Raw genomic sequence first — 15,419 nt, 5'->3', positions numbered from 1 at the left:
ATCAAGTTCCTGCTTAATAGCTGCCTGGAATAGGTTGTGCCCAGCAGAAATGGGGCACTGCATCGGAACACAAAGGCATATGTGCTTGGAAATCTGCGGTGCACCCAGACCAGCATTAAATGCAGGTACAAAAGCACCACAAAGGTCGTTGAGTTCCTGATAGGGAACTGAGACAGAGACAATGTGAACCTTATCAGTGATGGAGTGTCCAAACAATGAGAAGGCATTCAGACCAAAAATGTTGACAGCCAAATGACTATCAAAAATGAACAGCATTATCAACCAAGTGACCTTTTCAAGGCAGCTATGATCATGAATCGGCCCCCAGAGAGAAATCAAACAGGCAATGACTAACAAATGGTAGGGTGGGCCCAATCCAGGGAAACCTAGATGAGCATACGCTTGGAGGCTGACCAAGGAAATGGTAGCAGCTGTATACTCTTGGAGACAGACATCCTGGTTCGCAACTGTGAGCTGAATAAACAAGTTGGTAGCAGAAGGATCACCCTGCGGAATACTTGCCTGAAGTTCACACAATGTTCCTTGACGTGCGTGTGGAAACGGGCTCTAGTCGCCCTGACTGTTTCTGACAGGCAGCTTGGAGATGCCCATCTTTCCCGCAACGGGCACAGTGCACCCAGTGATATGGACAGTCTGCACATGGTTGTTCTGTGAAGCAGTCAGGATAAAGTGGAATACCCTGCTGCTTACACTGATGAGGTGCGGTCGGCAGTTCAGAAGCCACCGACACATCAGAAATAGATGAATCACCTTGACGCTGTCATAGAAGAGGTTTACAAGGATTCTGCACCATCAAGGCATGAGGTGGCAGCTGAACTGCTGCTACTTGTAAACAAGCCACGAAACGTTCATTTGCTGCCAGGGCAACCTTGAAACAATGCGCGATTTTCAAAATATCAACAAAAGGAGGGCTGTCTAGTTTGAGGGCTGCAGTTTTTACCTCCAGATTGAGAGCCAATTGGACCATGACAACTCAAATCAAAGAATCAGCATTTGAGGTTTTGCAAGCCAGGTTCATATAAGCAAAATCACAATGGTGACCCATCCTTGCAAATTTGTCACTAACAAGTGATATGACTGACCAGGTTGCTTGTGTTCTTGATGGGAACCAAGGCGTGATGTGATCACCTGTAATTGTTGCAAATAACAATTCAAAAGGAACGAACACATCTTCTCGAAGGTGAGTGCAACAGGATTCCAGTATGGAGCCAAATTCTTCAATAAGAAAAATGTCTCCAGAAAAGCCAAAAAAAAAGGAAAAGCAACCATTTAAGAACTTTGTCAGAGATCCAAAAAGTGGTGCAGTGCCGTTTCAGCTGCTGTAAATACATATTCTAGACCTATTTGCATCATTAAGTGGTGGAAATGAGGGTAGACGGTTCTCCGCCTGGAAAGTGAGCCTAGCCTAGATGGATTGGATACCCTGAACCTGTAGTTGATCCTTCAAAAGCAGAATTCTCTGATGGAATAGGTCAGTTTGCCCCTGCTGTTGTTGAAACTGCTGTTGCTACTGCTGGTGCAAGAGTAGTTGTTTCTGTTACTGCTCCACAAGTTGCATGAACTTTGAATCCATGGAACAGTGCTAACCTGACCAGAATTTGAGAAGATGGTGGTGGTGGTGGTGGTGGTTGTTGTTAGTGTTTAACGTCATTTGAGAAGACTGGGAATGACTCAAGAAGTAGCAGAAACTGGCCGACCAGGCAGGTGTGTCAACAGCAAATCACAAGAAGAATAGGACAGACAATGGAGATGGCACGGTGGAATAAAAAGTCCAGTGAATAAATCGAGATGTGAAACCTAAGATGTAGTGAATTCAGAAACAAACAAAAATGTGTAGTGAGACCAGTATAAGAGTGCAGTGAAATCGCAACTGAAGACTGGGCTGATTGTTGCTAGCTTTCAAGGGTAGACATAGGCACAGATAGGCCAGCACAACAGTTGCGGCTTCGCCGCTAGCACTTGAAGCAGTAATGTCAGCACCCACAGATGTAGCAGTGTCGCCTAGCAGCTGTCATCAAGGTCCATACCTTCTGGTGGGCTTTCAAACTTACTGGGCTGAGATAACAGGCATGTTACTGTTCAGTCTTCCACCACAACCTGGATTTGAAGAAAATAACATTTTTTTGTAATGGGTTCTTTGACTATGCCAGCCCTGAACCACACTATTACCCACCAGACCAACAGAGACCTTGGATAACTCTACAGTTCAGTCATTTGTCGCAATCTACAGAAAGAAAGCCCAAAAGCAACATCGCAACCTACAATGTGCCTGGAATCACCAGTAGATCTAACAGGTTCAGTATACAACACAATTCATCACAACCTGCACTAGTCCTACATAGTTCTATAAAATCTTCCAAATCAATTCCTTCCCCCTCTCCCATACCCCACAATAGTTTGCCGTTTCCATGAATCCAATACAAGGCAAATAAATAACACAATCTAAATTTTTATCCACAAGAACTACACAAAATACTGTGAATAAAACACATGAATGGCGTCTACAACTGAAACATAAAAATAGTAACATCATGGATGTCATCTAAACTTTGGGGAATAGTTGCAACAAAATCTTCTTAAAACGCACATAGCACTTGTAATAACTTACACAGAAAGAACAATGATAGGGTTTTTCGACAACATAGCTTGAAGTCAAGAAGACAACATAGAAATGAAACAATAAGAAGTCAGCAGGTACAGATGAAGTTACAGTCTATGTTCTGAAGGCACGTATAGGCAGCATACCTAAGCCATTAACAAATATAATAAATGAGTCCTTCACCAAATGCCAGTTTCACTACTGTCTGCATTGTCAAAAATACCCAACTCAATCATGAATGATATACTAATGAGTCACATGAATAAATACAATTTTTTAATGAAGCACAGTTTGGTTTCAAATTTGGGAGCAATACAATCTCAGCCATTACGGAGTTCACAAAAGTGGTACCTCAAGCTCTTGACAAGGGTGACTGTTGCAGACATATGCTTAGACTTGTCAAAGACTTTTGACACTGCTGCCATAAAATCCTAATAAACAAGATAGAAGCACTTGTTGTAAGATGAATAGTAAATAAACGGCTCTAGTCTTCCCTGAAAAACTGGGTGTGAAAGATAGAAATACTTCACATTCTGCTGACCATAAATTTTCAGTAAAGCATTTGTCTTACAAGAAACACAAACATAGGTCTGTCTCAGGTTAGTGTGTTGGATCCAACTCTGTTCTTAATATATTTCAATGACTTTCCAGACAGTATAAGACATGGAGCATCATAGTCAACCATGAAACAACAGGACCGCTATTAAGGAAACCAAATGAAACATTAAAGAATGTTTATGATTGGCTAACATGTAATAAATTAACATCAAACAGAAAGAAAAAAGAACTATATGCACTTCAGATCAAGAGAAAAAAAAAAAACAATGCTGTCACATTAAGCACAGGTTACAGATTGTGTAACACATAAGTTTTTATGGATAAATATTGACTGTCAATGAACATGGAACAAACACTAAAAGATACAAAATGAATGTGATCAGTACGTTATGTTAATACGGTTTTCTAATTAGGCCTAGTTTGTAACAGCCAATGTTTTGTGTTGACATATTATTCCTTGATACGCATACATTATTAGCTGGGGGATTTTTTTTTCTGGGGAACAAAGGCACACAACATGGACACAGTTTTTAAACTGCCGACAGGGTCTGTAAGAATAACAGCTAGAAGTAGTAGCTGGGCTTAGTGTAAAGGACTATTTTAAAACCAGTATCCTTAGGCCTGAGTAAATCTACCAATCTGTTGGGCAAATGAGGGAAAACATTACTAAGTATTTCATTAATATCTCTATAAATAATAATGGAACAAGAGCCAGCTTGTACCTACATTTACCACGTAAAAACATACAGAAAACTCAAAACAGCATTTCCTATCTCAGAATAAAACTGCATTATAAATTGGACAAGGAGATGAAAAAGATTACTAAAATACATCTGTTTAAAGATGGCTTAAACATTCTTCATAAATAATGCATACTGGTACTACACAAATCAAGATTATTTAGGACACTCAGAGTAATGGTTAATAATGAGAGGGGAAATTAGAATGCCCTGTCATATTACAAGACATGATTATAATGGATTCTTTTACAAGAAACGCACATGCCAAGACCTATAGTGCGTGATGGTAATGACCTGTCACTCTAAGAGCTCAACATCTCACTAATCATGGAGGGATAGTGACTCAGTTTTTTAGGCAGACTGAGGGGTGGACATGAGGAACTGCATGGGGCATAGTTACATGTTTATGTGCCTGGAGTCAGTTTTCCAAATACACGCATGGGAGTGCAAGGAGCATAGCAGCACTTTTGTGGTCCAGGAGTGTGGATGTTAGTGGGCACAGTGTTGCAGTGCAAAACTGTTTCATAACATAAGTTATATGGTACAAATTGTGTGTAAACCAAAGAACATTTACAATGATGACTAAATGAAGCAGCACAGTTGTTAAAATGACTTTATTATCGGAAGGATGGAGTTTTCTCAGTCCAGCCACTCTGATTTAGGTTTTCTGTGGTTCTTCTAAATCATTTCTGGCCTATGCCAGAATGGTTCCTTCACAAGGCCAAGGCTGGCCCCTTTTCCCCTTCTAATAGTAACATAAATATAAATTCTACGTGTATTTGGAGCTATTTATTTTCATTGTACTATGATAACAAATCCTATATGATCGTAAGACGATCCCTGCATTAATGAACAAATCAATCAACTCAAATAACAATACCTTGTGTTATTCATTATAACCTACCCAGAGCCAAAATAGGGCTGGCTATCCGATAACACAAATGTTAAAATAACTTACAGCATTAGAAGTGGTTTGCAACTAAAGATTGTCTTTGAGCTACAATCTGAAAACAGTCAAAACAACAATGTCACTCACACTCTCAATTTTGATTTCATTTATTTATTCATCCAGGGATCATATCACAATGATATAGGATTTGTCAGCATAACACAATGAAAATCATTGGCTCAACATGCAAGCATGTTTTTATGAGGATAAGATGGGTCATCGGCCGTAGCCCTGGTAATGAACCCATTCTAGAAGTTTGCTTGGAATGAGTAGGAAAACCAAGGAAAGCCTAAAGATGGATGGTCAAACAGAGTAAACACCATCTGCCAATATATGTCAGTTTCTTAACAACCTGCACTGCCTCATTCGGTTTGTCCCTATTATAAGAGGTCTTGTTAATGTGTAATAACAAAGGATGTTCTGCAGTCGTATACTGTTAGATGTATACAGAAGGGTTACCCTTCGCTCCATGTATAGAATTAGTGCCAATCAGTGCATTCATCGGCTACACCATTACTTAAACGTATGCACGGAAACATCCAACGTGCTACTTCTATTAAAACGTTTACCTTAAGCGTAAATTTGCAGATTAAGTTGCTACTTTCTTTTCGCGCAGCAGAAATCTTTACAATTTTATTTTTTTTTTTTTTCAACTGACATCATCCATATCTAAATTCTGTGCATTTACCGACTCTTGAAGCTTGGAATGTCACAGCGCATAGGTCACGATTTATAAATAGAACAAAGTTTCTGATTTCCGAAAGAATTTATACGTGACTCATGTTTAGAAATATAGCAAATGATTACTATTATGGTTACAAACACAACTTAGAATTTCTGCCCACCACTCTCTCAACTAGTTAATTTGTAAACATACTTTCAAATACAGGTGCGGCACCGCCTTTTAACATTTGCTATGCGACCAATATCGAGGAACATTATCGGAGTTATGTACTATCGACCTTACATTATTATCTCGATATGTCACAACAGCAACGATTATATCGAGGGTTTGTTTCAACTATTGTGGTGTGATCGGCTGCGTTTCATCACGCGAGAAAAAATTGATAACGTGTAAGTTAATTGGGTGCATAATACACCAGTAATCCAGTTCTTGAACACAATTCTTGCTCAGTCGTTAAATTACGTGAATGAATGTTACGCTTTATTACGTAACAGTGACGAGGAGTCACAGTAATGATAGCTTCGCTCACCGGTGTTTAAAGTATCATCATTCTTGTTCTGCTCAGACACAACGGTGTACTATTACATTTGATACAGGACTACGGCAGCAGACGCCCCAGAGGAAAGGGTGCCTCCCGCAGCAGGCCCTCAACAAACGGCAGAAAGTGGGATGGGAGAAGCGGATTGGCGGCCTTTCGTATATGGAGGTCTTGCTTCCTGCGCAGCCGAATTCGGTTTGTGTCATCATTTCTTTAGCTGTTTATTAAGTTTGTTTAAAGCGCAGGGAGTTCTGTTACACAAACAACAACAAAAATGCATATCTTTGTATCATGCAATGACAGGCTTATGAATCTTTCTGCAGTTAATTGGAAATGGCAATACTGGTTATGTCTGTAAGATGATAAAAAATAATGGAATTAAAAATATAGCATTACAACTATCGCATCTAAGATTGTTTTGAAAAATGTTTTGGTAAGTTTTAGTGGGTTGTGGTTAGATTTTCTGTAATGCAATGTGATTATTCTGTCATGTTAGGAACTTTCTGTAGACTGGATATCATTCTACAAACTTATGATCTTTTTACGTCAAGTTTCCCTCAGCTGAAATTAATCGTATAGAAATTAATTAGTTTATGTTCTTATTTAATTGTTTATTGTGGCACTTAAACAATCAGATTACAGGATTTTCCTGTGACCAAAATTGAGAACATACAAACAGCCAGTTGTTAAACATTAATCTGTGTACAAATTTCTGGTATGTGATGTGTACCACTTTGTCTCTTATTTGGCGGCCCGTTGTACACGTTCCCTTAATGTCCTCAGAGTTCTTAGCGGTTCATCTTGGGGAGCGGATCGCACTGTCCTGCTTCGCTTGTATCGGTCCATAGTCCGATCGAAGCTGGATTATGGGAGCTTCGTCTACTCGTCCGCTCGGCCATCCCTCTTAGGCCGGCTCAACTCCATCCACCATCGGGGGATACGTCTTGCGACCGGAGCCTTCTACACTAGTCCTGTCGAGAGTCTTTATGCTGAAGCTGCCGAGTTACCATTGACCTACCGGCGCGACGTACTGCTGTGTCGGTATGCCTGCCGGCTGTTGTCTATGCCCGACCACCCCTCTTACAAGTCCTTCTTCGCCGATTCTCTCGACCATCAGTACGGGTTGTATGTGTCTGCCCTGCTGCCCCCCGGAGTCCGCTTCCGTCGCCTGCTTCGACAATTGGATTTTGCCCTCCCTACCACCTTCAGAGAGGGTGAGAGCCCGACACCACCTTGGCTCCAGGCTCCGGTTCATATTTATCTCGACCTCAGCTCACTCCCGAAGGAGGGTACTCCGGCTGCAGTGTATTGCTCACGGTTTGTCGAACTTCGTGCTCGACTTGCCGGTCACACCTTTATTTACACCGATGGCTCCAAAACTGACGATGGTGTCGGCTGTGCCTTTGTCGTCGGGGCCGCCACCTTTAAATACCGGCTCCTCGACCAATGTTCCAGCTTTACGGCCGAGCTTTTTGCTCTCCATCAGGCCGTTCAGTATGCCCGCCGCCACCGCCATTCATCGTATGTACTCTGCTCTGACTCACTCAGTATCGGTCCATAGTCCGATCGAAGCTGGATTATGGGAGCTTCGTCTACTCGGCCGCTCGGCCATCCCTCTTAGGCCGGCTCAACTCCATCCACCATCGGGGGATACGTCTTGCGACCGGAGCCTTCTACACTAGTCCTGTCGAGAGTCTTTATGCTGAAGCTGCCGAGTTACCATTGACCTACCGGCGCGACGTACTGCTGTGTCGGTATGCCTGCCGGCTGTTGTCTATGCCCGACCACCCCTCTTACAAGTCCTTCTTCGCCGATTCTCTCGACCATCAGTACGGGTTGTATGTGTCTGCCCTGCTGCCCCCCGGAGTCCGCTTCCGTCGCCTGCTTCGACAATTGGATTTTGCCCTCCCTACCACCTTCAGAGAGGGTGAGAGCCCGACACCACCTTGGCTCCAGGCTCCGGTTCATATTTATCTCGACCTCAGCTCACTCCCGAAGGAGGGTACTCCGGCTGCAGTGTATTGCTCACGGTTTGTCGAACTTCGTGCTCGACTTGCCGGTCACACCTTTATTTACACCGATGGCTCCAAAACTGACGATGGTGTCGGCTGTGCCTTTGTCGTCGGGGCCGCCACCTTTAAATACCGGCTCCTCGACCAATGTTCCAGCTTTACGGCCGAGCTTTTTGCTCTCCATCAGGCCGTTCAGTATGCCTGCCGCCACCGCCATTCATCGTATGTACTCTGCTCTGACTCACTCAGTGCTCTTCAGAGCCTTGGAGCTCCCTATCCGGTCCATCCCTTGATTCAACGGATACAGCAGTCCCTCCATTCTTTCGCTGATAATGGTGGTTCTGTCAGCTTTCTGTGGGTTCCCGGACATGTAGGAGTGCCTGGGAATGAGGCTGCGGATGCTGCAGCCAAGGCTGCAGTCCTCCTGCCTCGGCCAGCCTCCCATTGTGTCCCGTCATCTGACGTTCATGGGGATGTATGTAAGAGGCTTGTGTCGTTGTGGTGGGATGCTTGGTCATCCCTCCAAGGAAACAAGCTCCGGGCAGTAAAACCGCTCCCAACTGCTTGGACAACATCCTCCCGACCATGTGGTCAGGCATTAACAGTGCGCCATGTTTTATTGTCGTGTCCCCGTTTTAGTCAATTTCGTGTTGTCCTGTCCCTGCCATCTACTTTACTGGATGTTTTAGCTGATGAAGCTCGAGCAGCTGCTCGTATTCTGCGTTTTATAACTTTAACTGGCTTGTCCAAAGACATTTAACCTTTTTACTTATTTTATCTGCATCTTTGTCAGGTCCTTCTGGTGTCCCCCCATCCCCTTGAGTTTTAGCAGATTCCATGTGCTCTAACAACAGTGACTGGGCGCTAATGACCTCAGCAGTTGAGCGCCCAATTGTATTAAGTAAATGTATAAGTATTTGTTGTTGACAATTGAAGCTTGCCTTTTGAAATTTTTAGTTTACAGGAAACACAAGTATATTCTGAAGCGGGTGACTGTACACTAGTGATGTAGCTGTTATTGTAGTCTCTTTTTTGAACTCCTGTTTCTGAACTATGAGGCAATTGCTGTGTGAGATAAAGTTATTGAGATAGGTGCAAAATGTTGTCACAACCATAAGTATTGGGTTTTTGTTCCATTAACTAAGTAACTTCATCCCCACATCATGTTCTGTAAATGACATTATGAATGAGAGCCTTCAGGTATGTGGAACAATTAATGTAAATGACTTACTGTACTATACAGCTTTATTTCTCGGTATTCGTTACAGGGGTGCTGTAGGTACTTCTTATTCCTTTCTCCAATTAATGAGAATAAAAAGAGCAACCGGTATGTAAATTTCAGTGCTGCATAATAAGGTTAGCATATAAAAATTGAAATGGCCATTCGGTTAAGATATTACGCATCAGCTTAACTCTAGAATCAGACTGCTTACTGATTGTACACTTGATATTCAACCTTCTGTGGTCAGTGGGAGTCAGCTGACTTCATACTTGTGTTGATCTGTGTGTGGTATTGTATGGTAGTTAATACTATGTACAAAAATGAGCAAAGAGGCTATACCTGCTCCTTCTAGTGGCTTCCCACGGACTTTCATGTCACTTTTGTGATGCATTAATGTTTGTTTTATAAGCTAGCTGGTCTGGGAGAAAGAGGTGGAGCTTGTTTTAGCAGCCAGTGTGCTATAAGCTCATCACAAGCTCCTTCTCTATGTAACCTCTACCCACAGCCCAAGTAAAAGTGTATGATTAGTATGCTGATGATTGGTAACATCTTTGAACTTTTCTTGAACGATAATAGTGTGTGGTGCAGTGAGTGGAGGAAGCAAGGTCCACCTTTGTCATACATTGCAGCCACTATACAACTGCATGAGAGGTAGAACTGATACAGAAAAGTAATCCAATGTAACTGGAAAGGTAAAAAAAAAAAAAAAAAAAAAAAAAAAATCTACTCACCAAGCAGTGGCAGGAGAACACATATATAAAAGGTATTAGAGTTTGCAAGCTTTTGGAGCCAGTGGCTCTATCTTCTGTCAGAAGGGTTTGAAGGGGGAGGAAGAGAGGCAACAGAAAAGGACTGGTGAGCTGGTTTAGGAAAATGGGGAGAGTTCGGAAAAGTCTCCCAGAATCCTGGGTTGTGGAAGACTTACTGGATAGGATGAGGGGGGGAAGACTGATTGTTGGGGTACTGCACCATACGAGAGCTTGCAGGTTTACAAATCTTGTCCAGTGCAGTCCCCAACAATCAGTCTTTCCTACTCATCCCATGTGATAAGTCTCCACTGACTGAGGTTCTGGGCAACTTTTCTAAACTCTGCCCCTTTTCCTCAATCTCACCAGTCATTTTCCATCACCTCTCCTTTCCCCGTCAAGCATTCTGCCAGAAGAAGGAACCATTGGTTCTGAAAGCTTGCAAACTTTAGTACCTTTTATATGTGTGTTCACATGTCACCACTTTTAGAATTTTTCTTTATCTGTCCAATTACATTATATTTTCAAAAATTGATCAGTTTCATTGACAAGAAAATAATATTTAAATTTATTTTAATCAATGTTGAAGTACCTTATTGATATTTCAATAATTTACAAATGATTGATGAAGTAAGTTTTTAAAAATATTGCCTACACTAATGGTAGCTACAGTGGGATCAGGAGGAATGTTCAATACAAGTCGTCGGCTTTGGCCCACTGTTGTAATGCTAATGGCTGCTGTCATGTCACCTTTTGGTTCATATATTCACCATTAGGTAGTGAAGTCAATGAATGCAAAAAAGAAGACTGGTTGTGGTGACCTATTGATTTGTAGCTTAGCCCAAGATACGATTGGTATCTTATCCCGAACCTAGGTTAGGTTAGAAGATAATGGTTTGGTTGTGAGTTGGCTTTGCAAAGAGTGTGATACTAAAAAACCTGGCTGTGGCTACAGACTGATCTGTAGCTAACCCTTTCTGGAAAAAATCGCCAATAGCATCACGATATAGTCACCATATGGTTGACACCATTTGCCACATTTCCTATGTCACTGCCCAAAGCTGATCACTCAAAAGAAAATAGTTAAATATACTCGTAAAAAACCTTGTAACAAACCATGGCTTACTAAGGGTATAAAAATATCTTGTAACCGGAAAAGGGAAATGTATCTGACAGCAAGAAAGAGTAGTGACCCAGAAACTATCAAAAATTATAAAAACTACTGTGTTATATTAAGAAAAGTTATTAAAAAATCCAGGAGTATGTGTATCATGTCTGAAATCAGTAACTCTGATAATAAAATTAAAACAATTTGGAATATTATTAAAAGAGAAACAGGTCAACCAAGAGCAGAGGAAAACAGTATTACCATCAAATTGAATGAAAACTTTACAAACAAAAAGTCAGAAGTTGAAAATATTTTTAATAATCATTTTCTAAATGTTGTGGATATAGTAGGATCCAGGTGTTCATTAGAAGATGCTAGGCTGTTAATGGAAGAGGCCATACCTATGCAATTTGATACAATTGAAATCTCACCCACTTCTCCCTCTGAAATTAGGAAAATAATAAACTTGCTTAAAAGCAAAAACTCACATGGAATTGATGGCATTTCCAGCAAAATACTAAAAGCTTGTTCTCAACAGATAAGTAAGATTCTCAGCCACCTGTGTAATAGCTCTCTGGAACAGGGCATTTTCCCTGATAGGCTGAAATATGCTATTGTTATACCTTTGCATAAAAAGGGGGATAGATCTGATGTCAACAATTACCATCCAATCTCCCTTCTAACAGCTTTATCCAAAATTTTTGAGAAAGTAATGTATTCAAGAGTAGCTTCACATATCTGTAAAAATGAAGTACTAACAAAATGTCAGTTTGGTTTCCAGAAAGGTTTTTCAACAGAAAATGCCATATATGCTTTCACCAGTCAAATTTTGAATGATCTGAATAACCGAACACCTCCCATTGGGATTTTTTGTGATCTCTCAAAGGCTTTTGATTGTGTAAATCATGAAATTCTGCTAGACAAGCTCAAGTATTGTGGCATGAGTGGGACAGTGCACAAATGGTTTCATTCGTACCTAACTGGAAGAGTGCAGAAAGTTGAAATAAGTAGTTCTCGTAACATGCAAAGATCAACACATTCCTCAAACTGGGGAACTATCAAGAATGGGGTTCCACAAGGGTCAGTCTTGGGTCCTTTGTTGTTCTTATTATATATTAATGACTTGCCATTCTATATTCATGAAGAGGCAAAGTTAGTTCTCTTTGCTGATGATACAAGTATAGTAATCACACCTGAGAAACAAGAATTAACTGATGAAATTGTCAATACTGTCTTTCAGAAAATTACTAAGTGGTTCCTTGTAAACGGACTCTCACTGAATTTTGATAAGACACAGTATACGCAGTTCCGTACAGTGAATGGTATGACGCCACTAATAAATATAGACCTTAATCAGAAGCATATAGCTAAGGTAGAATATTCCAAATTTTTAGGTATGTCCATTGATGAGAGATTAAATTGGAAGAAACACATTGATGATCTGCTGAAACGTTTGAGTTCAGCTACTTATGCAATAAGGGTCATTGCAAATTTTGGTGATAAACATCTTAGTAAATTAGCTTACTACGCCTATTTTCACTCATTGCTTTCATATGGCATCATATTTTGGGGTAATTCATCACTGAGGAATAAAGTACTTATTGCACAAAAGCGTGTAATCAGAATAATAGCTGGAGTCCACCCAAGATCATCCTGCAGACATTTATTTAAGTATCTAGGGATATTCACAGTAGCTTCTCAGTATATATACTTTCTTATGAAATTTGTTATTAACAACCAAACCCAATTCAAAAGTAATAGCAGTGTGCATAACTACAATACTAGGAGAAAGGACGATCTTCACTATTCAAGATTAAATCTAACTTTGGCACAGAAAGGGGTGAATTATACTGGCACTAAAGTCTTTGGTCACTTACCAAATAGTATCAAAAGTCTGACAGATAACCAACAAGTATTTAAGAAGAAATTAAAAGAATTTCTGGATGACAACTCCTTCTACTCCATAGAGGAATTTTTAAATATAAATTAAGAAAAAAAAAATTTAAAAAAATAAAAATAAAAAACACAAAAAAATAAAGTTGTTATATTAACTTAAGTATGTTGTTAAATTAACCTAATTATGTCATGTATTGGAAAATTTGACTCATTCCACATCATTACGAAATATCGTATTCATGATCCATGGAACTAGTATTAATCTAATCTAATCTAAATCAAACATTCTTCTATGTACACTACGCCACCCTGTACACAGTAGTCTTTGATTGATGTATTTTGATCAAAATAACTTTGTGATTGATGGTTCAGTGAACCAGCTCACAGCTGCCAACTGAGCACATATTTTTCTCTAGCATTGTGTGCTCATTGTATTACCTAGTTTGCAGTTATATGCAGAGCTGTAGCAAGTGTGGCTGGCAGCATTACAACATAACCTCCCCACCCCCATCCCGCATCCCATGCCATTGCAATCTGTCAGTCACAAAATTATTTTATTTGAGCTGTATGATAAGCAGTAGCTGGAGTGAAGCTTCCAGCCTGTATGGATATAAAGCTTGGGTGCCAAGTCATCACGAAAAGGTTTGCTTACAGAATGTGCATGTATGTATTGCATATCTATACATTAACAAAAACATTTTACTACTACCAGGCACTGTTTAGTTACCTTTTTAAACTCTTGAGACATTGGGAGTTTGTTCTTGTGTGACTGACTGCATACAGGCAGGTAATCAGATGTTTGTAATGATTAAATTGTGCTTTATGGAAAGTTCTGCAAGGAAACTTCTCCGTTTTTCTTTATGACAGCCATTATTCTCCTACACTTTTTCCCTTAGTCTCCCTTTCCTCCTATCAAATTTTAGTCCTCTGTCACATTTAAGTTTTTCCCTCTTTTAATGTTATCTGAATAATTCCTTTTGCCAAATCACATACTTTTTTCATTCTGCACCTCATCACCAGAACTAGTAGGTATGTATTTTTTTCGTTGTTATATATTGTGTACTGGAGTTATCTTGGGTTGGTAATTTACCACTGTGATAGGTCATGCCTTTGGATCAATCTTGGTTATGACAATCTGTTCACTGTACTATTCATAATAGTTTACCTGCAATCTTATCTTCTTATTCATTACTAGCCTTACTCCTGTATTACCATTATTTAATTTTATTTTGCTAACTCTGTACTAATGTAAACAGAAATCGTGTTCTTTTTGACATGACACCATACTAATTCCTGCTGTATTCAACCTGTGTCATGTTCTGTAACATAGTAAAATGTTTAGCAGCTCTCAATTCAGTGCTCCAACCTATACAATGACAGATTTGTTTTTCTTCTGCCAACATTCCCCATACAGGCTGCTACTAGAGTTCTGAATGTAGGACTGTTTTATCCAGGAGGATGTCATCATCATTAAACCATGCATTTTAACTGCATGTTCTCTGGAAATATGGTGGCTGTAGTTACCTATATTTCAGTTGTGTCTTAGCAAGACCATATTGGCTAATGTTAAAGTATCATATCAGTCAATCATCCCAGTCTGTATCAACAGTGATAACCAAAAAGACGTCTGCTTCTCTCGAGGAATCATTGACTGTTAGGTATTCTTCAGCTATTGGGCTAAGTTATTCATCACATGTAGGCAAAAATAAGAACACACACACACACACACACACACACACACACACACACACACAGAGAGAGAGAGAGAGAGAGAGAGAGAGAGAGAGAGAGAGAGAGAGAGAGAGACCGTTGCTGTCGTCTCGGGGCACTAAAGCCTTGCTGTGCCTGAAGTGAGCAATGATATTTGCTGGGATGGATAGTGGGGATATAGATGAAGAGTTGGGATGAGGTGGGGGAGGAATAGCAGGGTAGTGGCGAGAGGAAGATGCTAATATTGCATGTGGAAGTGTGAGGGGATGTGGTGAAGACAGGGTAGTGGATTGCTACGTACAGCAATAGGACTGTGCTGGGGGAGGACAGAGGGAGGAGAGAGTATTATTTAGTGCACTGGTGGGACATTAGGCATGTGTAGTGCTGCAGCGGGAGATAGGGAGGAGAGAGGCAGATGACGGACAGGGATTAACAAAGGTTGAGGCCAGGGTGTTACAGAAATGAATGATACATAGCAATATTGAAAGTGGTGTTCCTATCTGCACAGTTCTTAAAAGCTGGTATTACTGGGAACAATCCAGATGGCACAGGTTGTGAAGCAGTCTTTGGAAGTCAGACACATTGTGTTGGGCAGTGTACTCCTAGACACTCCAAGCAGCTGCCTTTTGGTAACA

At 40.6% G+C, this 15,419-nt stretch overlaps 2 protein-coding genes across 3 annotated transcripts in view; one reads left to right on the top strand and one right to left on the bottom strand.

The window, feature by feature from the left end:
• Positions 1–5,805, bottom strand: part of LOC124596201 (calpain-5-like) — a 288,416-nt gene extending 282,611 nt beyond the window's left edge. The window contains exon 1 of one of the 2 annotated variants that reach the window (XM_047135248.1): positions 5,745–5,805. The gene's annotated coding sequence lies outside the window, so the exon portion shown is untranslated. Of the gene's footprint in view, positions 1–5,436; positions 5,645–5,744 lie in introns of those variants that run through there. The other variant, XM_047135246.1, reaches the window with a different exon arrangement.
• A 65-nt stretch (positions 5,806–5,870) lies between these two features.
• LOC124596200 (mitochondrial uncoupling protein Bmcp) overlaps positions 5,871–15,419 on the top strand; it is a 109,750-nt gene continuing 100,201 nt past the window's right edge. Inside the window, exons 1-2 of the mRNA XM_047135245.1 lie at positions 5,871–5,941; positions 6,149–6,285. Of these exons, the coding sequence (XP_046991201.1) occupies positions 6,222–6,285 (64 nt within the window). The 5' untranslated portion in view covers positions 5,871–5,941; positions 6,149–6,221. The remainder of the gene's footprint in view (positions 5,942–6,148; positions 6,286–15,419) is intronic.

The sequence above is a fragment of the Schistocerca americana genome, chromosome 2, assembly GCF_021461395.2.
Source record: "Schistocerca americana isolate TAMUIC-IGC-003095 chromosome 2, iqSchAmer2.1, whole genome shotgun sequence".
Classification (NCBI taxonomy): Eukaryota; Metazoa; Arthropoda; class Insecta; order Orthoptera; family Acrididae; genus Schistocerca; species Schistocerca americana.
This window is presented reverse-complemented; position numbering and strand designations above follow the sequence as displayed.